The 26,591-nt window shown below is 34.2% G+C and overlaps 1 protein-coding gene across 1 annotated transcript in view; it reads left to right on the top strand.

The window, feature by feature from the left end:
- Positions 1-26,591, top strand: part of SLC27A6 (solute carrier family 27 member 6) — a 40,192-nt gene that overhangs the window by 7,119 nt on the left and 6,482 nt on the right. The window contains 9 exon segments of the mRNA XM_005431756.2: positions 1,242-1,448; positions 3,531-3,689; positions 4,729-4,853; positions 15,019-15,213; positions 21,750-21,840; positions 23,645-23,843; positions 24,431-24,528; positions 26,574-26,588; position 26,591. The exon segment at position 26,591 is cut by the window's right edge and continues 91 nt beyond it. Coding sequence (XP_005431813.1) covers positions 1,242-1,448; positions 3,531-3,689; positions 4,729-4,853; positions 15,019-15,213; positions 21,750-21,840; positions 23,645-23,843; positions 24,431-24,528; positions 26,574-26,588; position 26,591 — 1,090 coding nt within the window.

The raw sequence follows: 26,591 nt of genomic DNA, 5'->3' as shown, positions 1-26,591 counted from the left end.
TGAGTGATTTCTTCCTGAAATCATTCTGCAGTACTAGAAGTTAGAAAACAAAGTTTTTAATGTTACGCTACGTCAGATCTATTTGCTAAATGTTCATAAATATATAAAACTTGTACTCTGTAGGCTTTAGGTTTGTAAAACATGTTTAGTTGATGATAGTAGGTTGTATATCTGTAATAGCAATTATATGTTATTAATTAAAATAACTACATCAGTCTGTCATTATTAAAGCAGCTTTCTAAAAGATTAAAAATCTTCAGTTGTTTTGGCATAAAATTTATGCATATGGTATCCATATTTAATATTTGTGAAGTGAATTTGGAGTTGACATCAGGATTTCAAATGCTGGCTCTGGCAATGCCTCATTGTGAGGTTCTGGGTGAGTCATGTCAACTTTGTTTATTCAAAGTTTATTCAACTTTATTTATTATAAGAACTGAGATAATAAAATAAATTTATACCCACAGGTATATTTGTAAGATTAATTACTTAGACTGAGATGTATCAAAGCCTTAAGGTGTGAATGAGTTCTACTGGAAACAGTATTGTTCCTATTCTTGGTATGTTTCCTGGATTAGTACTTTAATGACTGTGCAGTCTTCTGAGAAAGTGACATTGTAAAACTGCTTCAAAATATAAATACCAAATAGGTTATTTAAGGATTATATTTTCTATATATTTTCTTTTTTATTTACTCTGGGAACTTCTCTCATTGTTTCTTCCCTGATAAACCAACAAAATAGAACTTAGTTAAACTGCTGTTTCTTTTTAAATTAGTCACTTCTGTGCTTTTGAAAAAAAATTAGTTCTCAATAGGAGATTGCTGTTGAGGGCATCTGAGGAAACCTGTAATTATCAGTTATGCATATATCTGCCTCCATGGATTTCTTCAAGATTTATTTGAAGTTGAAACATAACCACATTTCATTCTGGTCTTAACAATGACTAAAGGTTACCTAAAATCATATGGACAATAGGAGCTAGTAGTCAAGGCTCACAAGTTTGCCTTGAGAGCTAGTTGACCATTCTACTATGGGATGGGATCAGCGGTATTTTTAGCTTATTATGTCTTGTTTTCAGTGGATTTTCATTCTAGTTCATTGTTATTTTATTGAATCTATATCCAGGGAGGTGACTTGCATTTCTCTTCTGTTATAAAAAGTAAAACTTTAAGAGAAAAAATATTCTCTAGCTTTGTGTAGGCATAATGGAAATAACATTATTTCATGTTAATTTTTAAGATTTGCTTGGGACGTTGGAAGAAATTCTTCCTAAACTTCAAAAAGATGTTAGTGTTTGGATAATGGCCAAGGACTCCACGTTTCCAAATGTGCATACCCTTTTAGATAAAATAGAAGCCGCATCTGAAGACCCTGTTCCAGTTAATCGATGCTCTGCCAACAGCCTCAAGTCAGCTGTTTTATATATATTTACATCAGGAACAACAGGTACAGATCTTCTAAAGAGTCCATGTTTTCCTTCAGCTTTCATCTAGAAACTTGATTTTTCTGAAACTCTGGTATCTCAATAGCAAAGTGTCATGTTTCTCATCTAGAAGCATTACTACAGAAAACAGCCCATATTGTGTTTCTCTTCAGTGGTTTGTGGGTTTCTCTTCTTTATTTTTTCCTGCCACATTGTACAAATACTATGAGAGGCTTTACCTCTTATTACTTCACAGCTCAGGTGTTTATAAAACATTGCTTTTTTGGTCAGTTTACAATCATAATAGATAGTATTTTGTAACCACATAACACTACCTAGCTAAAGTTATTAAGATTTTTACCTAGAACTTAAAAAATTATCTTGAAACACACAACTAGACATTTGTTTCTTTCATTAAGTCATGTTTTATGCAGGTCACTGTAGAGACAGAAAATAGGATTAAGTTACTAGCCTTTTAGTTTAGAAACAGATGTCTGAATTGTGCTCCAGCAGCTAAGAAGCTAAGACTTAAAAAAACCCTGATCACTGACATGAAAGGCAGCATTGTTTTTAAGCTGAGTGGATTGGCATTCTCATTCAATTGAACACAACAGTTTTAGCCACATGAAGATTGAAAATACTTATGTGGTTGGAGACTTTGTTCCTTCATACAAGTAATAATTTAATTTATTTGCTTCAGGTTCTCAAGAAAAATTAGGAGATAAGAACATCAGTCTCCAATAAGTTAGGAAGTTGTAAATATTATCAAGAGACGAGGTTTTATTTGTAATTCTACGAATAAAAATGTACTTAAGCTTGCTTGTTAAGAGTTGGGAGTTAAATTAGCTAAAAAAAAATTACAGAATTATCCAGGTGGGATGATTTTGTTCTTACAATTAGACTAAGAGTGTCTGTGTGAAGTCTCAAGTTAGAGTTATGTAGAATTTAAAATATTTTTGAAACTTTGTATGAAATATATGAATTTACATTGAATTTCTATTATGTACTATGTAAATAAAATCATAAGGTTTGTGTAGTATGAAGAATATGGAATAACTAATATTGAGTCACTGAACATTTTCACATGTTTTGACTGATAGTCTTAGTTAAAACAAAGGAGTATTTTGCACAGTCTGTAGTAATCTCTCTGTAAAGGGAGAAGTAAAAACTCGAGACTGTAGAAAACTTCTTGCTATAAGCAATTTATTGGCAACCTAGGCATATTCCATTTTCACTTAAGTGTAGAAAAGTGGAATAGCCTGGAGAGTAGCTCAGCTCTCCACAGATTATACTTCCAGCTCTAGCTAAGTCTTCAATGAACAATAGCTTTGCAAGAATAGGTGAGAAAACTTTATGAATCGTTATATTTTTTGAAGCATTGAACTGTTCTCACTGGTCATCATTAGCCTGACTCAGCCTGAAATTTGTGTGTGTTTGAGAACACATATATTATGCAAGATCACATCCCCTACTCAGATTAATAGGTACCAGAGTAGTACCACAAGAAGCTCTTGCCTGTGAGCCTGCATGTTGCGGAAGAGAAGTGCTGTGCTGAACTTGAAGAAACTCTTTCAGAAGAACCTAACTAATGTGGTCTTCTCACAGATTTTTTATTTTTTGTTAATTCGTCATAGACTTCGTAGAGCTCTAAACAAATAGATATATGATTCTTAGATAAGCACCCACTGTATGACCTACTCCATGTAGATCCCATACCTTTCTTATTTACCTTACAATCACTATGACTCTTGCCTGAACAAGATCTGGTGTGATGCCTCTTTATGTTAAAAGAAGTCCATATCTACAGTACATTTTTATGTAATTTGCTAGCAGCAAACCAGTGAGTTTCTTCATGTTTCCACTTATTTAAATGAATGTGACATCAAACTAAATAGCAAAGAGATGAGGTTACAAACAGGCTAATCTTTATGTGTACATAAACATGCAATATTGTATTAAATAGCCAATTGTCTATTTATGGCCATCTAAAAAGATGGTTGACAATTTGATTACAGAAGTAAAAATTGACTGTTTTATGATTTTAGAGACTTCATACAGATTCCCTTTAAGAAACGCTTTAATGCATTATTTTCATTTTATTACAGGTCTTCCAAAGGCAGCAGTTATTAGTCATTTGCAGATTCTTAAAGGAGCTGCTGGACTGTGGGCTTTTGGTGCTACTTCAGAAGACATCATTTATATAACTCTGCCCCTTTATCACAGTGCAGCTTCTCTTCTTGGCATTGGTGGATGCATTCAGCTGGGTAAGGCTTGTTTGCTTTTGTTGTTAATAGAGAATTAATTATTCTAAAAATGTCTAAAACATGCTTAGGTCCACTACCCCTAGGGAGGCTACTGCTTTGCTCAAATTCAGTGAGTAGTCTTTTTTGGAATAGCTGTTTATTTTGGGGAGAGGGGATGTTTTGTACTAACAAGTGATCTCTACAAGCTCTCTTTGTGGTGAAGAATTAGTTATCATAATTTGCATCACAAATGTTTTGACTTCTTCATATTTTAGGTCAAAAGGAGGTTAAGGACGTATACAGTATTCTGGCAGTGTGTATGGTGCATTACTATATGTACAACTAAGCATTGTACAGTAGAATAGAATTAAAATGTATGTGATGAACTTAAAATATTGACAAATACATTGACTACCACAGACTGTGCAAGCTTTTTCATGTATTTTTAAATTCCTTAGCTTTTTATCCGTTTGATTTGTGTACTGTTTTAACACTGGCAATAAATCAGATGTATTACTGAGACAATATAGGTGTCCTCAATGGCTCTTTTATAAAAGATTTATTTGCAATTCCATGGCAAATACTTTGTTTCCTCATGCGTCAAGTTCAAGTCAGAGCAAGGGAAAGATCATTGTATTATGGGTTAATAATACAATCTGAATCTGCATTAATGAATACTTTCTTGAGAAATAAGGCTTCAGTGATACTCACACGATTTACTAAACAGCCTGAAACTTCTGGGTATTTTCAGTTAAATGCTTGAGCACAAGAGTTCAGGTTAAACTCTTAAAATATGTTACAACGCCAACAGCATTGTAAGAAGAGAAACTGACTTGTTTTTAAGCTCTGATCTATTACATTGCTGTCTCAGCTAGGAGGCTGATTTCCTCTGCCTTCTTTGCCTACCAGGTTTGAACACGTCTTCAAATAAAACAGCTTAAATACGGCATAGTTCTCTGAGCAAGGCTGTCTAAGTTCCTCAGATGATCTGTTTTATAGCTAAGCTGCCTGCCACATGGAGCAATTGCCTAATTTCATTTTCCCCACTGTTTCCATAAAGGTGCAACCTGTGTGTTAAAAAAGAAGTTCTCAGCTAGTCAGTTTTGGAACGACTGCAGAAGGTACAATGTGACTGTCATCCAGTACATTGGAGAACTCTGCCGTTACCTTTGCAATCAGCCAGTGGTAAGTGTAATCAAAGTCAGGCCTATTTGTCTGTCAGTACATTTATTTTTCTTCATGTGGGTATGCTAAAAGGGAAATTAAACCGTATTGGGCATGTACTTCTGTCCTTCCTTTTATGTGAGGTTCTGCAAATATGTGGTGATATGTAGATGCTTAATAAAAATAATGGCTTGAATCATGGAGATACACTAAAATTGTAAGGAACAATTATAAGGAACAATTTTGACACTAAAAACTGATTCAGTATCATTTGTGATAAAGTACTGTTTCATGGAATTTTGCAAGGTAAATTCAAAAAACCAGGAGTACTTTTCAATGCCTCTTCTGAATTTTCAGAACTCTTTTCTTGGCACCTGTGTGTGTCAGAGGTCTCACGTTTTGTACACTATGTTTTAGCACTGTTTTGTTTTGTGAAATGTGCATATTCTGAGACCATCTAAATAATATTTTTAAACTTAGAAGGGGCTTGGTCTAGGTTAGCAGCTTTTGGTTCAAAGTGAACCATTTGCTTTTTTTTCCAATTATAGAACTATTCTAGCAGAACAAATATTTAGCAGAACAGAAAGAGTTCTGTGAAAATATACAAAAGTTGGATGCAGTGCAGCTGTTATCTCTTTGAAAAGCCTCCCTTTGTCACTATCATAATTTCATTTTGTTATTTAAAAAAAATAATCAGTGGTTTATTTCCTTTTCAGTGAATTTTATTAAAATGACTCATCTGTTAGAAAAAGGTACCAGTAACTCAAAGTATTTAATTTGAAAATTATTAACATCATCCTTAAGCAGCATTCTAAAATAAGAGAATGCAAATCAGTCTTGTTTTCCAGCAGAATAATAATTTGCATTAATATCGGTGTTGCTGAGCAAAGAATGGAAAAGGTCATTGGATTGCTTTTCCCTGAGGAAAATTTTCAAAAGTGTATTTAAGCAATGTAGTTGTGGTCATGGATCCAACTGCTCTGTCCATGTGTGCCTCAGTAAAGTAGAAGTTCTTGAACTAAAGGGAGTATGGATGATGGCCTGGTGAAGACCACTGGTGCTGATGAGAAACCAGAATAGTAATACCTTCTCTGATTCTTTTTTGTGTGGTTTTTTTTTGGTTGTAGTTGTTTTTTGTTTTTGTTTTGGGGGGTTTTTTTGTGGGGGTTATGTCTTGGGATTTTGGGGTTTTTTTAATTTTTATTTGTTTGGGAGATTTTAACTTTCTAGTAAAATAAACAAAAACTTAGTTGATAACAAAAAATCAAGTTATAAACCATAAGAAAAAGTCAAGGCATTGGGGAGGCATAGTTTTTATAAATTGTGGAGTTTTTTGCTTCATTGCAGGCAAACTTGATTTCCATAACGTCATTTCCCTTCTCACCAAAACTTCATAATTTCTGCTGTGTTTGCAATCTGAGTTATTAATTATTCCCTTTTTCTATTCTCTCACTGTACAGGGAGAGCATGGCTTCTTTTCCCACTCCTTTTTTATGTTAAAGCACAAATTATAGATTAATATACTTAATTTCTGAAACAAACTCTTCTAATTTTCAATCTTTTCCAAACCACTGTGAAGTAAAAGCAATTTAAAATTGTGTAAATAAAGACATTTATACCATCCTTAACTATTTATATAGTGCATACAGTGGTTATACAATCATTAACTATTCATTAACCGTATAACTATTCTATTTGTTAATTTATGTGCATACTTTCTAGGAGCTGCCATATCTAAACTCTTTCTTCTGTGAGGCTACAGGGTTTTGTTTTGTTTTGTTTTTGCTTGCTTGCTAAGCCTCCTCAAGAAAAACTCAAATTATAAAACGAATCAGTTTGACAGCTAGGTACTTGAAGAAAAATATTAAATATCTGTCATGTTAAAACTGGAAGAGAAACATGCTCGCACAAATAAGTGGAAGGTTTCAAAATATCTTATGCAATTTACTCTTCATTTTCAAGTAAGCAAAATAATTGCCTAAGTTGGATTCCCTATTTAAGTTTCATTAATGTAGAAGTACTTGGTACTCTAGCAGCATGAGAAAGATATGGCACATTTTAAAGTTCTGTTAGGATGTTATGTGGGCACTGTTTTGTGAGATTAGAGTGCTACAAAGCCCTCCTAATCAACCCAGATTAAATCCATAGCAATTACCTTATTTTCTTAATTAGTTTCCTTAACGCTAAACTTGAAATAAATGGTATATTGTTTACAGTTGGAGTCCATGCTGTGACCTTGAAGTTCATAAATTCTGAATTGAATTTTGGGCAAGTCTCTGTGGTAGCATATAGGCTCTTGGCTGAGCTTTCCCTATTGGTTTTGTCTTGTTTGATCATTCTGCCTCCCACTCACATCTGCAAAAGTTCTTGAAGACTTGCAGCAAATTTTTCTGAGGTTATTCTGTATCCAGTTTGGTTTAGTAATCTGTTGTCTGGAAAGAACATTTGTTAGAAAAGGAAGTTGTCTTTTTTCCTTAGGTACAAGTACAAAAAGGTCTGGCTTTATGTGATATTCATAGATTTTGCTGGGTTTCCAAGTGAGTAATCCTCATGCCTGCCCTCTTCCAAACACTTCTTCTGCAGCATTTTGATTGTAGGAAAATACAATGACCAACATTGATGGCTAATAGCCATCAGTAGCTACAAAACAGATCCATCTGTAAGATACAAGCAAGACTACTCCGTGAAGAAGAATATTCAGAAAATTGATAAACTGGTCTTGCTGGCTGACATTGCTCAAAGTCTCTATTAACAGTGATCTGAAAAACTACAAGAGTATGGCATAGCAGAGCTCTCTGTATTGCCTCTTAGCAAAAGCCTTGGAAATGCTTCTCTACTAATCTGTGGATATATTTTCCTTAGACACTTGCAGCTAATTTAAATTTTAGCATCAGAACTGTAAACGAAACCTTCCAAAGGCAGTTGCAGATTTATTTCAAATTTGGCGTAATGATCTATTTAATAATGCATTGTATCCTGAAGCTTTTGGAAAGATGGAAATGGTAATTGTAATGCAGCATCTCTTTCCTGCTTTTCTGTAAAGACGACCTGCATCCTGAAAAGTGTTACAAACAGAGGTTAGAAATCAGTGTCCGTAACCATTATGTCATGTTTTCTACTTTTGTAAGCTGTGATGCAGTATGACAATATTTGTATTAATTATGATATCTTGCATGAAATAGGTAAGCTCTCTATTAAAACCAGAGCTCACTTCTGCTTCTACTCAAAGTCTGTGTCACAAATAATTGTATCATTGCTTACAATTTCCCATTTAATATATGTCCTGTTTTATGTCCACTTAATATTGAGACAGTGTTATCCTCTGGCACAGGTAATTTTTCTTATTTTCTTGGGGTTACCTAAGTGTATAAGACCAGGCTTATCAGCTTTCAGATTTTGTTTTGTTAAGCTGAGGCAAGACAGTCTCTCTACTAGATACAGTTTGGCCATGGGTTCTTTGGATAGGATTAAGCTCTCTGAAATTACTTCAGAGAAGATGCTTAGGATTTATTGTGTTAAAACTCTTCTGTGTGAGAACAATAGTAGTGTAGGTGAAAACAAGGAATTCTGTGCTACTGGGATAAGAAAACAGAATGAATATTTATTTCCCTGCAGCTGACTAAAGGGTTGTGGAAAGTGATGTAAGGATGGGGTTTATGTAGTTGGATAGCACTGTCTCTCACCAAGAAGCAGTTTTCCTTAAAGGAAGGGAATTTAATGGTCACATAAGCAATAAGAAATTAGTCACTAGGCACTTTTCTAAAATGTAGGTTTTACTTGTAATCACATTTTATTTCCCATTAAAGTTTAGTTCAATTTATGCTTGGTACTGGAAATTGTTCTTTCTGATATCCTTAAAATGTGGAGTGGAAATGTGTTAAGCCCCTTTCAGGTTTTTGACATAAATATTTTATTGAATATCCTAAACCAGTGATGTGACAGTTGCAAACAGCCACATCTGTACCTTCCATGGGAAGGCTTCTAAGAATCTCTACATGTCATTAAAATTTAATTTATAGGGGTGAATTTTGCAATTTGTTTATTCTTGTAGCGATCTATCCTGTAAAAAAAAAAACTGAAACCATCTGCACGTGTCATAACATATCATTCTTAATCCAAGTATTTCTTACTGCAGTACCAGCAGTGCCTAAAATAAAATTGAACATTGTTTGTACATACTGTTAGGGAAAATATAACTTTTAGACTAAGAACATATCCAGCACATCTTAAATTAAAACTTAGAAAAGGCCATGAGATTTGGAAGCTTGTATTTTTTTCTGTCTAGACTCTATCATTTGACCTTGTAAAGAACAGACTGTATGTCACAGCAAACATCTTGTTTTCAACTGCCATAATACAACAAGAGTATTATTTTTGAAAAATGGCTTTAAAACAGATTATAAACCCACCTATTTTTCTTACTGTCTTCTGATACTTACAGATACTGGTATACATCTCTTGGTGCCCACAGATGATCCTGTGTCTGTTTTCTCATCCTCCCCAGTAATAATGGTGAAAGGTTTTGAGGTGTTCTTTGTGGAAAATTGTTTCTGTGATGTCTTAGGAAGCACTAGTTTTTTACATACAAGCAGCACTGAAGGCTAGTTAGAACATCAACTACTGATTGTAGCATGGTGGATCATGACCTAAGAGGTCGTACAACTTGACCAATTTCTCTCCTTCCAGTTTTTCCTAGACTTGTCTTTTGGGTTAAACAAGTGGAGTCATGCAAAAATGTGCTTATATTAAAGCCTGGAAATCACAGCCATGCTTTCACAAAGGGAAGCTTCATATTGCTCACAGAATAGTGTGTGTAACATGCACCACAAGAAATAATCTGTATGCGCTTTAATTCTCTGAACTGACCTTTGAAAAGTTTTGTGTGATTTGTTTTGACTGGTGTGCTCCTGGGACAATCACCAAAAATACAATTATCTGCTTCATATTACTGGGTGGAACACAGACAAAAGTGACTTTTTTTTTTTGTTTCTGAGGAGATGGGAATACAATTAAACAAAACATGTCCTCTTTGAAGAGCTAATTGAAGAAAGCTTCTTCTAGAATATAATTCTAATAGATTATCAGGAGATTGATTATTAAAAATGGGGTGAGAATGAGCTACATTAAATAGTAAGCAACCAGTTTCTGAACTAAAAATATATCCTTTTCCTACTTTTATTGTCCTTTCTTATGGTGCATCTCTTCACACACTTCCTGTTCTCTTTCATTTGTATTTTTAAATTTGAGTATGTGTTTTGCTCAAAAAATCTAGTTGCAATTTATAATTAGGTATTACTAAATAATGAACATGAATGTGCATCTTGAAAAATATATCTGTAATAGTAGAGTATCTCTGATCTTACAGTCTAATAAACTACCTGATGCCCCTTTTTCAGGGCTAATGTATCAATAGAGGAACTGGTGACTGTGTTGTTACATACAGACCATGTAAATACTTGAATGCAAACCCTGTGTCATCTGTCTTATCATATTTTATATTTAACAGATGTTTGCATTCTCAGGCCCTGAGATTGCTCTCAGTTTCATCAAGGCCATGATACAGAGAAAAATTCATGCTTCCTTTCCTTGAATTATCTTTGCTTCTCCCCATTTGGATATTCTTTATGCAGAAATAACAAAAGAAGGGCAATGAACTTGTTTTCTTGTGTTTGTTTTAAGCAGCTGCTTTAAATGCAGCACATTTTTATGTAGCTACAATCATGAATAGTTCCTGCATCAGTTAGTGTACTGCTGATAACACTCCAAGAGGCATTTACCAACAGCTTAATCACATAGATAGTCCAAGTCATTTATTGAGAGCACTTAAGGAGAAAAGACTGCTGGATGAAAAATCCCAGGAATGTGGTGTTTAATGTAGTAAGGCAGATCTTGACTTGTCAGTTAGTTAATATATGTGAGAAACAAGCATGCGAGATGGAGACATATTGTGTCAAACTGATTTATGATGTGTGCAGATGTTTGGTACACAGTTCAAAGATCTTGGCAGAATGAATGGAAAAAAAGTTCCAGGTGTATGGTAAGAACTATTCTTTCATATTAATGCATTGATGTCAATTAAAAAGGTATTGAAAAAATGCTTCACCTTTATTGTTAGAAATAAGTGGATGTAAACTGAACCCCCATTTTATTTAAGAATCAATCTGAATTAAGAAAATAAAATCAAAGTGCAGGAAAATAAATAGACATTTTTGGAAACATTGGGAAGATGTTACAACATTCTGTTGGTCTAAAATCTCTTGTCCTAACTATCTGTGGAGAGCTATTAGTAAATTCAGAAACGCAAATCATAATTTAATTGTCAGAGGACATGCAATTTGAACTTATTTGTGGTAGGCGATCAGGGTAAGGCACAGAGTCCTTTTTAAAAGAGATTTTGTGAGGAAATACAGCTTTTAGCGTAGGAGGTGTTAATTTGGTACAGTGTTTTTGCAGTGGGCTAAGAATATGCATGCACACAATTGCTGCATACCAACTGTTGCAGGGCAGCTGACTGACATGCCACAGCTTGATCAGGTGTCAAGAATGGCACAGGGATAACACAGCTTTTCTGCTGGAGGAGAGAGAGATGTATTGGGCGACTCCTTGGAATTCCTTCTACTCCTTTAACTTTATTTATTGTACCAAAGGTAAAAGAAATGCCATCTGAAAATGGCAGAAGCTCAAAGCCTATGTGGTCTAGTCAGTTTAAAGTATGAATTTCTGCATCTTTATTTTATTTCTTTTTTCATTAGGACATTCTAAGTATTCATCATTCAACCATGTTTTTGTAAATTGGTTGAATTATCATCTCTTTTCCTTCCCTTCTCCTGCTTGCAGGATTTGATTTACTCTATAAATATTCAGCCCCCATGCCCATGGATACCAACATGCCTGTCCTAAGAGCTGGGCTTCAGCAGTGATCTGAACAATTATATATGTGACGATGTTTGATGTTAAAAACAGGTGACAGATGTTAGAATGGCTAACTCTGTTTTATTTACTGTGGGTCACTTTACACTGGAAGTTAGTTACACATAAAGCTAGCATGAACTAATGTCATATATAAGTTATGAAAAAGATAAAAATAGATAAAATATTTCTATATTAATTTACTCACATGTAAAACTAATGTGAGTAAAACTCACTGCTTGAAGTTTCCCAAATTTTAATAATTTTCTTCATAGTTATTAAACCTGCTGAGAGATGAAATTGCATATAATTTTCATTCTTACAGTTGAAAGACTGCTAAATTCATGACAGTTTTCATGTCTTCACCAGAAAGCCCTGCAGTACTCTTCAGGGAATCTTGCATTGACAGATAGGTACACCTATGGCGGGGCTGACTAAATCACAAATATGGCAGTTGCAGCAATGCAATCTAACAGTGGATCTACCTTAGTTGTGAAGAAGTCAATTACTCCTCTACCTTTTAAGAAATCTGCTTTCTATGAGCAGTTTTTGATAACATCATACACCTTCTTTGTATTTTTGCAAAAAGCCTGACTGCTGTGGCAGCATCCCTTCTTAAAGTGAAGTTGTTTTACATTGTATTGTTGATGATGATAGGTGTTAACATTGCAAGCAAAGTGGGATGATGTAGTCCTCTTTTGCACTGGAGAAACAACTTTCTGCTCTATTAATATAAAAAAGCCAAAGTAATGTGAGGAACCAACATTACTGCACTTTTAAATGATATGGTATTTGTTCTTTCCGGAAAAAATCCCAAACACTATAATCCATGTAGGCCACTGTCTTCTGGTTCATCCTACAAGATGAACTAGACTAGGAAAAAACCTATCTTTTCAGCAAACAGCTATCGATACTTTTGTTTTTCTTAAAGTAAAAACAGTGGAAGGAAAGTTTTTTTACTAGCTTGTTGTCTAGAGGTTTTGAATGTTCCTAGCCTGATGAAAGACTCAACTACTGTGTGTATATATATGCATATGTTTGTCTTTTCTGTTCATTATGGAACAAAGAATTTCCTTGAAAATATCTCTTGAGCTATTTTTTGTATCTTAGCAGAGGCAGTGGATTTGAATAATTCAGTGGCATCAGCAAGAGATAATTGCAGTTTGGCTATGGACACATTTCAGTTTCACATTTCATTTCAGTTTAGCATTGAAATTGCAAGGAAAATAACCCACTTTGAATTTTATGTTGAGCTGACAGAAATATTCTAAAAATGGTGAACAATTTTGTGGAGGAAGAAAAAAAAACATTAAAAGCTTTCCTGATTAAGTTCAAAGTAACACTGAAACATTTTAGCGTAAAAAAAATCATTGTTCTTCATTGACAATATAATGAATTTTAATATATAATATAACAGATGTTATTATTTCAAGTATGTAAAAACCTACACTGTTGCATTGTGATACTGTGTCTGAAGTTGAAGAAACAAACCACGGTAAAAATTACATCTGTGGGCAATTTTTGGATACTTTGTTCCAGGCTACATCCATGTCAGATTTTAGTGTTGTGTAATGCAGCACTTGTTAATAATGATTTAGCATTAATTCAGTGAAGTATGCGCTTATGTGTTTAGAAATTACTTTCACATCTAAAGATAGAAGAGAAAAAGCAGGAATTGAGTTCTTGTAGAAACAGAATTGTTAGAGACCAGGGGAGGCTGGTGAATGATGTAGTTTTGAGGTAAAATTGCAGGATTATGCCTCAGATTGTAATCTGCTGACACCTACCTGCATCTAGTGAAATAGGTACTTACCTTGCTGAATTATTTCAGCAACAGAACTTACTTTGCAGAAGGAAGACTCTAAAGATGAATGAGTACATTTTTATCTTTTTGTGAGTTACTGGTTTTGAAGAAGGAAGAAAACATAGTGGTCTTTATGATTTTTAAAATTCCATTGTGTTTGCAATTTTTTGTTACAGTAGGAAGAATTCACATGCTCATGAAAAATCTAATTTGTCCAAGACATAAGCCTTGGAGGAACACTGCTGTCTATCTATTCAGTTGATGCTTTACTGGTTTTGATATCCAAATTGTTTAAAAGATTCCTGTTTCACTCTTCACAAAAATAATTTGCTGTGATTTTATATGAGACAAAAGGTGTTCAGATGGATTTTTACTATAAAGCCATAACTAATTCATACTGGTTTGATGGGGGGTGGGGAGGGGCATAATAGAAAGGTAGAAAATAGAAACTCTCTGTTTTCTATAGTATATGTATGAATGCTTGAAAAGAATGTGAACATGTGCAGATGTGTGTATTTGTATATAGAGAGGTGTTTGCATACATATATGGGAGTGTAGGTAGATAGAGGTGTATAGACACAGTTGCAGTGGCAGAAGTGCCATGCAGTTCTGAAAGTATATGGTAACAAACTGTACCTATGTTTATTTTGAGCTCTCTCACTTCTAGAGCATTTTGTATTGCAACTTGAAATGATCAAAAAGGGAGTCATAGTTTAAAATAGGTGAAATTAAAAGAAAATAAACCCAAACAAATCCAAACAGTATAGATGTTTTGCCTTCTGGTACTTTAGCTTAAATATGATTGTTTTCTAAAGGTGGTCCAGGCAATCTCAATGTTTGGGAATGTATAAATAAAATTAGAACATCTTACTGAATTGGATACATACTATTGTGTTTGTTATGGTAAACATGGGACCTGACAACAGGAAAGACTCAAGATCACTAAGAAATAATGTATTCCAGTAACAGTGAACAAAACTTTGAGAGTCCTAATATTGAAAAAATTACGGAAGATGACTCATATGCAATATGTGGGAAGGAACATATTTTACAAGTGTGTGAAATCTGATTGTTTCTTCATAATCAGTCTGAAGACAGAAGAAAGTAACTATTCATCTCTTCTGACTTTAATCCCATGACAGAAATAATTCCCGTCTTTCTCTGTTCTTCCCAATTTTTTAATTCCTCTGGGGAGAACTTTAAAATATGGACATGTTTATATAAATCATTGTAGTAATTTTTTCAGGAAATAATGTTTGTTCAACAAGATAATAGGTTTTAGATTGCAGCTTACTGCTTTGCAGCTGTCCACCAGCTATGCCATCTTTCTTTAACTTCTTGAGTTATGTTTTCTTCTTTTTTTTTTTTTTACTGGATGTATTCTGAAGAAGATACATTTTTCCTGCCATGTATGCGCCAATCAAATGCAGTTATCAGTATACTATACTTTAATTTTTTCCCTTTTTTTAACAGAAGGAAGGAGAAAAAAATCACAAAGTCCGACTAGCAGTTGGAAATGGAGTAAGAAATGATGTATGGAGGGAATTTTTGGACAGATTTGGTGCTGTTAAGATCTGTGAGTTCTATGGTGCTACTGAAGGAAACATTTGTTTCATGAACCACACAGGAAAAATTGGATCTGTTGGGCGCACCAATTTCTTCTATAAGGTGACTATTTATTTACATCCTACTTAGTAGGAGTGCTGAAAAATTATGTTTCTTAGTTGTAGTGCAGTCATAAGACCAAGACAAATTTTCTAGCTTGGTTTTTGCAAGTTAGTTGGCCCTCTGTAAAATGTTGGCACCCAGCCCAGTTGTACACTCAGCAGAAACACTGAGATTTTTTATAGAGTTCACAAGAGTCAAAAAGGCTTTGGCTCTCTTCTGAAAGTTTTGAGTAATCTGACAGTTGCCAAGTATAGTTTCAGGTCTCTACTACATTAGAGGACAAAAGAAAAAGTTGGAATTATTTTAATACCCAAGAACTCCTCACCGCTGAAATAAGACCACAAATTTCCTATTCTGATTTACTGTTCTGCAAATTATAGTTGAAGATGTGTTTATATAATATATTTTATTGCATTCTGCTATGTAAATATTTGGCATAAATGGGAATTAATAATAATTAATATATTGTAATAATGACATACAGTATCATATAGACAGATACAAATTTAATAGGTATTTTATACCTAGAGGCAAACTACATCTAGCCTGTATCAGTATCTAGAAATGTTAAAGATAACACAATACATATATAATCACTGTTGAGGTATTGTGACAGAGAATACTTGGCAAGATTATTAATTTTAAAATGCTATACCCCTTTATCTACAGTCTACAGTAGGTGGTTGCTGTGTTCTAGACTACTGAAACTAGAAAAAAACCCATTCTGTATTTCATCAGCTTTGAAAATGGCAGTCATATATTTTGGGGAGGAGGATTACATGTTATTTATATCACACATTATGACTTTCCTCCGCCCTTCTGAGTAAATGAAGAATTTATTTATGCTTGAAATTCACAGATGGACTTTTTCATTTTCATGCTGTAAGGACAATCTTTTAAATTATTTGAAAGTCACAAACAAAGTAACATGTGTCCCAACCTTTAGCCAATAATATGAAAGATGTCTAGCCTTTTTGAAAGGAGACTGCATACTTATCATTATGTTGCTATTTATGCCAGTTTTTACTCTTCTTGAAATAAATAGTACCTCATACATTGCCTAGAATTATAGATAGGGACACCTATCTATATACAAGTCCTGTTGACTTAAATGGCATTTGTACTCCTTAGGAGAACTGATAGCAAAATTTCCTGACAAAACTTTTAAAAGGAGTAATGTAAAACCATTGCTTGGAAATACAACAGAGGTATCTTCTGATGCCATGTAAATAGGTTTCTAGGCAGCAGATGTTACAGAGTTCTCAGCTTCAATACTCCATGACCACAGTGCAGTCACTCCACAGACTGCTTTACACACTGGGGCCAGAGGAATTCTTCATTACTTGTACAGAAACTCAGACTACAGTGAGGATTCTGGAACCACTCAGAAAACACCACAAGAGCTAGTGTGTTGCTCAGAAACCACAGAGAGCTCAGGAATTTAAGCAGCTGATTTCACTGATTCTCTGTACTACTTGTCTGATGCTCCATTCAGTGACCATCCAATGCTGTTGGATATTTCCAGAAGGGTCCAGAACTGCTGCCAGAAATCAGAGACTGGGAATTTAGGCAGTAGTAAGTGAACCAGGAGCCTTACAACTGATGTTAATTTTTGTTTCAGATTTTTCTAAGCCTGATGCCTTATAATATTACAAGATTTTGCATGTGTTCCAAACTTGAGTAAACTTCTTTTCAGTATTACAGAACTTTGGGCAGATTTTTTTCATACGTCATTAACATTTTTGGAAATACCTTGTGAAGTCTGCAGCAGATAAAGGTTAAAATTGAAACTACCTGCATATTTATTTAATAATCTGTATTTTTAACCAAATAGTGTGGCAGTTTTGCAAGTGACGCTAAATACATATTTTAATGCCATACATAAGTTCATTTTTGCTTATTTCAGGCATTTGTTCTGGGAGGTTTTTTAATATATTTTGCAGCTTGCAGGTTACTAAACAATGCCTTCTGAAGTGTAGCTGTTATTTGTTTTACTTCAGTCTAAATGACATCCACTAGACAACTAGTGATATGTAAAGGACAGCAGCATAATTTCTGATTTGTTGACTTATGAAAAACCTTTCCTGAGGTTGGAAAGAAAATCTGTCTCCTGCTGTAAAGCAGACAATGGCACAGACAAGGCCCAGCCACCCAGTGCCTAACATCTGTTGTTTCTTCAAATAAATGCTACAGCATCTTTTGGAACATTCTTTTGACGCGCAGGACAACATGAGATAATCTTTAACATGCTTTCTAGGGATTTCCTGAACACCTATTTCTAGAACAGAAAGAAACAGAACTGAGAAAGTGGGAAAAATAGGTTTGTGTGTTCATATATGTGATATACTGAAAGAGAAGGAAGAAACTTGCACTCTTCCTGCAGCATAATTGCACAGCTTGCAACAAAGTAAATGCAGTACAAAGCCCTATGGATACAGGTGTTGGGAGTATTGAGGGAGTAATAGCAGAAAGTTTCAAAGTATAACATTTTTAGTGGGGGGGAGGGTGGGGGGAAAGGAAAAAAAGTAGGAGCGCATTCTGTTGTAGTGACAATGGCACAGTTTGTAAAGGTGAAATACAAAAATTACAGCTTTAAGTGGCAACCTGAGTTCTGAGTGAGCGAAGTAATTTTTCTACCAGTAACTGCTAAGTACTAGGGATAGATGCTTGCAATAAATATTAAGGTTCTACAGAACACATTTATTTTCATAAAAATATTGGAAGACATGAGGTAATAGAAAGAAACAGATGAATGTTACAGCAGTTGGCAAAAGTCACTGTATTTAGGATATTAACTAAAAGCAGTGCTCTTGTTTGCACTTCTTCCTTTTCACACTGTGTTCTTTGTATAAGAGGGATTGGTTCAGGTGCTTGAAAGCCTCCTGTAGAATATGAATAAATCTTTCAATAAAGATGTTTACATAGAGTCAATTGACAGAAAAGTAGAAGCCTCTGAATAGCTTTTCAGCTGGTGAAACTTAAAATGTTTTACAAAAAATACAATGTCTTGATTAACACAGTAATATAATAAATTACTGTTTAATCTTTACATCTGACATACATATGTGTCTAGGTAATGTTAATAATAAATGATGTTATATATGACATACATTATGTGTGTATTTATATGGATGTGATATGGGAAAAATCTTGAAGACCCTCTTGAAGACCTTCAATTGTGTCTATCAATATATAAATCTCTTTCTTAAATATATTCTGAGTGATGACAGGCAACAAGGGAGCTTGGGATTAATGAGATCCAAAGAAGCTTATAAGAAGGGCTGAAAATAACCCAGGGCACGTTCACCTGAAAAGCATTATGTAAACAAAAAAAAACCAAACCCAAAAAACCAAAAAAAACACAAACAAAACAAACAACCCAAAAACCAAAATATCCCACCCAAACTTTATTTGTAAATGTAATTTCTCATTATTTTAAGCAAAGATACTCAAAATATCACATGAATCCAAATCTGTTACACAAAACTCTATAGATAAAAATTGGCTTTGAGCTGAGAAACATTTAGATCTTATAACAAATCTTAAATAATTTCAATATATAAAATGGCTTTCACACTGCCATTCAGAATTAGTATTACGCACTTCATGCAGTCACAGAACTTGTGGCAGAAGACAAATTATTTTGTTTAAAAATAAGCAAAGTTAGTTTTAAGCAAATTTTAAAATCCTGGAAAACTGGGTTCAAAGGAAGAATACTGATGTGTAAATCCAAGCAATGGATGCTCCTAAATTCATTGGCCAATGCAAATTAATGTTGTTTCTTCTCCTTTGACTAATTTTGAGTAAAAATCATCTAAAGTACTACAAGTGTTTTCTAAAGTATTATAGTCTTACATGTTATGATTCAGTTAATATCAAACATAACTTAAAAGATTTGTTTCTTGGTTTTGTTTACTTTGGCTCACAAAGTTGTGTGGAGTACCTATGCATCTGCTCTCTACAGTGCAAATAAGGCATTTCAAGTATATTTTTAAAACTGTCTCTAAGATGTGATGACACTATGTTCCAATTTTTTTTCTTACATTTCAGTTTTTAAAGATGCTTGAAACTAAATCTAGTGCATGTAATGCTTTGTTTTCAAAACTGATAGTCTCCAAGAGAATTCAAAAATACTTAATCTCTAAAACAAGTAATAAAAAGCTAGTGATCTCTATTTCCTGGTAAAGGTTCTCTGAGCATTCTCTGCAAGTTGAAATGCCAGGAATGTTAAAACTACTTTCAAAACAATATTTAAATTCAGATATTTCCAATCAATTAAAAAATAAAACAGGTGGGGGAAGCTGGTATTAGATAACATCTGGGCAGCGTAGTAGTAGACAATGTACATTAATGCACTTTCAGTTTCAGCTTGCTAAATGATGCTTTTTGTTTGCTACATTATCTTGTGCTTCAGAGAGCAAGATGTAGATTAAAATAATGAATGTTGCATGCATTACTCTGTGAAAATAATATGGTAATGCTTCAACAGCTCAGGTCCTTGTCCCATTAGAATTTAAATAATGAGGCAAACCAAATGTTAGTCTGTGCCCAGACTAAATACTTTGCTGTGGGGCTTTCATTTTCTGTGATTTAATATGAAAAGCGAGCTGCTTAGAATCACAGAATGATTTAGCTTGGAAAAGACTTTTGTGCAGGCACAGCTGTTTGCACAGACTATGCATAGTTTCATTATGCATATTTAATACAAGATGTGGTTCTTTCTTTTAATTATGTGCTTTCATGATGATTATTTCAGAAACCTAATTGGAATACACCTTGTTAATATTCTGGAGTTGTAGGCAAAAGAAGTTGTATACAACATAGTATAGTTATGTATAATAATAGTCTTTCAGATACTGAATTACAGTTTCTGAGTGTTTTCAACAACTTGAAATAATTCTTCATTCTTTCAGGGCTCAAAAACTGTATCTTGTCAAAACACTACTCTGTATGATGCATTATTTTAAGCTATTCTAATCAGACACAGAACCAGTAACATTTAATTTTTTATTATTTCATTCTTATTATTTATATTACTCGTTGCATTTGGTCATATTAAACCTATTGAAGTAATAAATATCAATATGAAAAGAAAGAAAGTGAAGAAGAGTAGCATTTAAATGTAGATAGACAAAAAAAAAAGACACTCTGTTCCTCAAGAATAATCAATTATTTTCTAATTGAGGCAAACTTTCTGGCCCTCAAATTCTTGATTTGTTAAACTATTTAATCTGAGGTTAATAAAAAAATTACCCTTCACTTAATTAAGATAGTGTCCCATCCTTGAATCATTACTTTATTTTGCCGGCTATGACATTTTTCCTTTGATCAACTGTTAAAAATATCTTTTTGTTTCAGACTTAGGATAGAAGAAAAACACAGTGCTGAACATTGAAAGGACTCAATGAACCTGTTTTGTCCATATGAGACTGAAACTGTGGGATTCATATTGCTCATTATTCAGATTTCTTTGAGAAAAAATTATTTATTTACAACAACATTTTAAATTAGGATAAAGATGCAACTCTTTGTCCTAGTTAGTGGCAGAAAAGGAAAGGGGTTTATGTTTTAACATCCTACTCTTTACGTCAGTCACTTCCATATAGCCCTCCTTAAGTTATATTGCATTTCTTTATTGTGAGGAGTGCAGGTCTATATTAACGTTTTATAGAATTGTTCCACGATTGCCAAGAATTCTCAGGAGAAGATAATTACCTTGGTTTCACCAGTTGTTAAAGATTGCTGATACATTTCCTTTTGGGAAGGAAACATGGAATCCCAAGCAGGACAAATTGTCTCTTTAGAATAATAAAGAGCACTGCAAACACAGAATCAGGAAATAGTATTAGGAAGTGTCTCTTAAAGGCCCAGTTTGGATTCATATCACAGCAGAAAAATAAAGCAAAATAATAGTCACATGCTGTATATTCAAGAAAAAAAAAAAGAGGAAGGGAAAAAAAAGTGATGCGGTTTCTAGTTTTGATAGGAGTATCTTGTCCTTCAGTTTGCTTGGAGCCATGGCAGGATGTACCCTTCTGCTGGTGCTCACTTCCCATCACCATACAGCAGCCTGAGAAGGCAAGAGGGAAGAGCTAAGGCTAGTTAAGCAACCGTAAAGCCCAACAGGAAGCAGATTTTCCTTTGTGAGGCCTTTCCCTTGCCAGCTGTTTTCAGTGCCAGAAGACCCCGAGAACACATCATAAGAGCCAGCACCATTAAATGTCACTTAAATACTAGAGATAATGTTTTTATTATGCTGACTCACATTGTTCTTTCACTGATGATGTAGATCCCATAACTTACTTGTAAGAAAATTAACAAGTGGACAGTTCTGTGTCTTCATTTACAAAACTGTTTTGATGCTGCTTACCCTCAGGAAATGGCATAAATTTACATACAGAGTATTTTCAGTTTTAAATGAAACTGCATTCTCCTTTCAGATGAGCAAGACTGGAGTACAGGTTTCCTTATGTATATTTGCTGCCACCAGATGTCACTGTGTAGATGAGTAACTGATGACTTCTTCCCTTTTTTAGCTTTTTTTCCCATTTGATTTAATCAAGTATGATTTCCAAAAAGATGAACCAATTAGAAATAAGCATGGTTGGTGTGAAAAAGTTAAGAAAGGTAAGTATGTATTTTAATAGGATATTACAACCTATTGATTTTAATAAAAATACTTCAGAGAGTTGTTTTAAGGAGCCTTGCTATTGTGTTACTGCAGTTTACCAAATTAACTATTATTCTTTGCTCTGAAAAAAAGCAATATGATTTTTGATCTCAGATAAAACAGCATTAAACATACCAGTGCTGATATCAGAAGCACTCAGGAGATCCTTGGATGTATTCACAGAAGAGTAGTGTTCAAAAGTGATGTTATGGCATTATCTTTGAATTTATACATAGTGACATCTGTGTTTTTTAAAGGAGGTTAACATAAGGAAATGGTTGCCTAAGAGATCTACAGGAAGGACTGGTGGATTAGAGCAAATGCTTTTTGATGAGAGATTAAGTGTTTCTGACTAGGTGATGTGATTTAGCTTAATAATTAAAAAAAAAAAAAACACCCCAAAAAATGACAAAAAACCCCAAACTGCTTGATTATAGCTGTCCTAAAAATATTTATGAAAAATCATGATTACACAATTTTTCAAAGCATTACCCATATACTGGAACATGCATTGAACTGTAGGAAGGTAACAGCTGAAACTGGAGGAAGAAAAACTCATATTAAAGGTCAGGCAGACAGCTTTAATGGGGAGCTGAAACAGATTTTTCAAAGGATTATGAGATTCTCTAACAGTTGATAATAAAACATGGGCACTTTGAAGATGATATGTCACCAAAAGCTGAAATTTTATAGGAATTTATCTCTATGGATGCCAGACTGACCTGTGAAGGGAACACATGCTCTAATTAGACACTTGGTCTAATTTTTTTCCAACTACAGCACTCAGTCTAATGAAAAATATTATCTCTGTCTATAATCTTTGTCTTACCCACATCTTATTTCTTCAGAGCATTATGGCTGCAGTGATACTACCAGTGAACTAAATACTTCTGCTTTAAGCACTACCAGTTTATGGGAAAAAAAGGCACAGCTTTTTTTAAGGAGGCAGTCTTAAATTAAAAATTTGTGCCTACTTTTGGAAGCATTTTGATATATTTTCATATTTATAATTCTTGTCTCTGTTATAAAGTAATGGAACTCTTAAGCTATATTGTTCAGAACCTGCTCCCAAAAAGGTTATTTCATGCAATTATTCCATACTCTGCAAACTAACACCCTGGTACTCTACAAGCATAAGAGGATAATCCTTTCTCCTACTCTCCCTACTTTTTGAGGAAAAAAATTGTGTTAAACTTTTGTATTTTACACCAAAAAGTAAACTGATGATGCTATATCACTTTAATGAATATTCTTAAGAAGTCACAGGATCACATAATATTCTAAGTTGGAAGGGATGCACAAGGATCAAATCAAACTCTTTAAGTGAATGGTCCCCACATGGATTAAACCCACAAGCTCAGTGTTATTAACACCAGGCTCCAACCAACTGAGGTAATTTCAGTGTTCTCAGAACTTCTGAAAAGAGATTAAATAGGAACACAGTGCCTGGGCTGACCACCTACTTCTGATTAACACTAATTTTTCATTAGAAAGCTGATAAAGCTGACACTCATCATGGAAATTCAGTAACATGTGGGGAGTCAATTCAGTATAAGCTTGAATGGTACACTTTCAGAGGATTATAAACTACTATAGCTTACAATAGACAGATGACCCTTCTGGGAGAAAACTGGTGAGCCACCAGGAAGAAATACAAGTGACTGTGAATTTGTGTGGACAATACTGTAAGTAAAATTAATGTCAGGTACAGAAATGTCCAATGATATTTTGGGGTTATATTCTTTCAACTTCTCTGTATAGGTGAGGCTGGTCTTCTGATCTCCAAAGTCAATGCGAAGAACCCCTTCTTTGGTTATGCTGGCAATAAAAGACACACAGAAAAGAAATTACTCTGTGAGGTATTTAAGAAGGGAGATCTTTATTTTAATACTGGAGATCTAATGGTTCAAGACCACGACAATTTTCTGTATTTTTGGGACAGGATTGGAGATACCTTCAGGTACAGTCATTGTTTCTTTTCAAATTTCTTAATTAAAGATACACAGAATGGAATAATGTGGTTGGATTTGTTTTCAACTGGAACTGTTCAGTTTATTGCTGTTGTGATGTAGTTTATAATGACTCTGAAGTGGATGATGAAGGCTTAATTTTGTCACAGGTGTTCTGTGAGTGATATTCCTGTGGAATTGAATGATTCATTTTCAGAACAGTTCGTAGGAATTCCAGCTCTTTGATCATGCTTTTCAATAAGCATATAACTAGTGATGGATTTGCTATGAGCAAGGAAGTTGGATGCTGATGTGGAGAAAAATGTATCAAATAGCAGAGATTGGTCACTTTTGATACATTTATATACATGTAAAAAACTTAGAAACAATTGTATTGATCTTCAGTGGCCCTTACAGTGTTATGATGTGCAGTAAGGGCAGTGAGTTGCAACATTGTCTTCTGGTGGTCAAATTCTAATGTGACAAATGTGAAAAAATGTGAGGTAGTGTCAGTCTGAAATGAATGGAGTTTCTACTAAAGGGAAACTTTTAAAAGGACAGATGTCATAGGATTAAATTATTTTTTCACACATTTTAGATGGAAAGGGGAAAACGTTGCCACTACAGAAGTTTCTGATGTCATTGCAATGTTGGACTTCATACAAGAAGCAAATGTGTATGGTGTGTCTGTGCCAGGTAAAAGTTTGAGTTATACATTTTGCTTCTCCTAGGTTCATTGTTAACCCTCATAACTCTTTCTATTTCATGTTTTAAACCTATGAATCATATTTGATTCAGTCATCTCTTTAATATCTAGCTAAAATGGAGATGCAGGTAATGAAAATACCACCTGACTATGAATGAGCCAGTGAATTATGCATTATTTATCTGTATGCAGTGAGGAGTATTTTTGAAAATCTACCATGCATACATTTGTGATAGCTACATACCCTAAATTAGAATAGAAAGATTTAGTAAATTCACATCTGCATAAAATCCAGACATACGTACCAAAATAAAATGTAAACAAGGTAATTCTAAAGTAACTCTAAAGGAAAAGATATGGAGACATTTTGCTGTCTTATTTCACTTCGCTTCATAAAGTAACTGTGAACAGTTAAGTTATAAAACCAAGAAGAAAATGAAAAAGAATATAAAGAGAAAAATAAATTTGTAAGGAAGAAAATATACTAATTTCTTTTAATAGGGTTTTTTGTTATTTTTCATGAGATCAGATGGGCTTGATTGTCATTCATGGTAAATCTTTTTTTAAAATACATGTTTGGGTTCACTGGCATAAAAATAAGTTTCTGTATAGGAGACTGGTGCTCTGCTTTGCACCAAACTAAAACAATGGCTAAAACAGTGTTGATAACTTGACAGTGCTTGGCTACCACTGACCAGAGCTTGCACAGTACAATGCTTTCACCGTGCATGAGAATGCTGGGAATAGTAAGAACTTGGGAGCCGATGGAGATGGTACAGTGGCCCAAAACTGACCAAAGCAATATTCTGTATCATATGATACAGAATAACTTTGCCATGCTTAGTTATTAAAGCTGGAGGAAAAGAAGTGGGTAAGAGGTTTGTGGGTGTGGTGCTTGTCTCCCTGAAAAAGCACTGCATGCTCCAAATGAGGCCTTGCTCTGCAGGAAGTAGCTGGACATATCTGATGATGGGGAATATTGAATGATGTCCTGGTTGTGCTTTGCTTGTACATGTATCTTTTTGTTTCCCTATGAAACTGCCTTAACTATTGAGCCTTCCTTTCCTTCACTTCCCATCCCATGGTAGAAAGAGATTGAGTACAAAGCTGGCTGGATGTTTTGTTGCTGGCAAGGATAAACCCACCACAAATCGATAAAGAAGTTTAAAATGAGAGATAGTGTCACTTTCTCTCATATGAAGCATGAACACTCACTTGAACAGTATTTTAAAGCCATAGAACATGAAACATCATGGAAGACTGTCTAGAAATCAGATTCAAAAGTATGAGAGATGCTAATTTCCTGTACAATACTTACCTGTTTACCTACTCAGTTTATCTGACTGTCTTGATAATTGCAGTTAAGGTTAAAAAAGATCAAATTTCTTACAAATTTTATATCATAGCAAAAAAATTAAAACAAACTGAAACAACAATAAGGTTGGCAGAACATCTCAGCTGTTACTACTAGCCTAAACCTACTTACTAGGTTGAAGTGTTTAGTTAATTTTGATAGCTGAAGTTCATTGCTTTTACCTTTTACCCATTTTGTTCTTTACCAAAGACTCACAATGTTCTCCTTTTCCAGACTAAAGAGTAAGAACTTTTAATTGCTCTCTCTGTTAATTCAGATCCACAGTTTTGAGAAAACGTACTGGCAAGAGAAAGAGACTAAAACAGAAGTGAAGATATAATTGGCTACTCCAGGAAAGACACTCTTCACTCTTGTTTTTGAGAGAGGAATGTTGTTGATGTTTATCCACATTTATCGATTATATCAAGCACAGGGCTCCATTTAGTCTTACCTGCCACACTAATTTACAGCATTATTGCTTAATTGAACACTTGAGTGATCTCCAAATACATGTAATACTGCATAAAATATGAATGAGATCTTGCAGCTTTACTGAAACTCAGAATATGATATATGACTGTTGGTTTGTTAATGCACTATGGGGTTTTTTTGTATGGTTTATCATTACAATGTCAACTTTATTCATGTTACAAAATTGTCGTCTCACTTCCTTTTGTGCAGATCATGAAGGAAAAGCAG

The sequence above is a fragment of the Geospiza fortis genome, unplaced genomic scaffold (genome assembly GCF_000277835.1).
Source record: "Geospiza fortis unplaced genomic scaffold, GeoFor_1.0 scaffold167, whole genome shotgun sequence".
NCBI classification, from domain to species: domain Eukaryota; kingdom Metazoa; phylum Chordata; class Aves; order Passeriformes; family Thraupidae; genus Geospiza; species Geospiza fortis.
The sequence above is the reverse complement of the archived record's forward strand: the minus strand, read 5'-3'. Positions and strand labels throughout refer to the sequence as shown.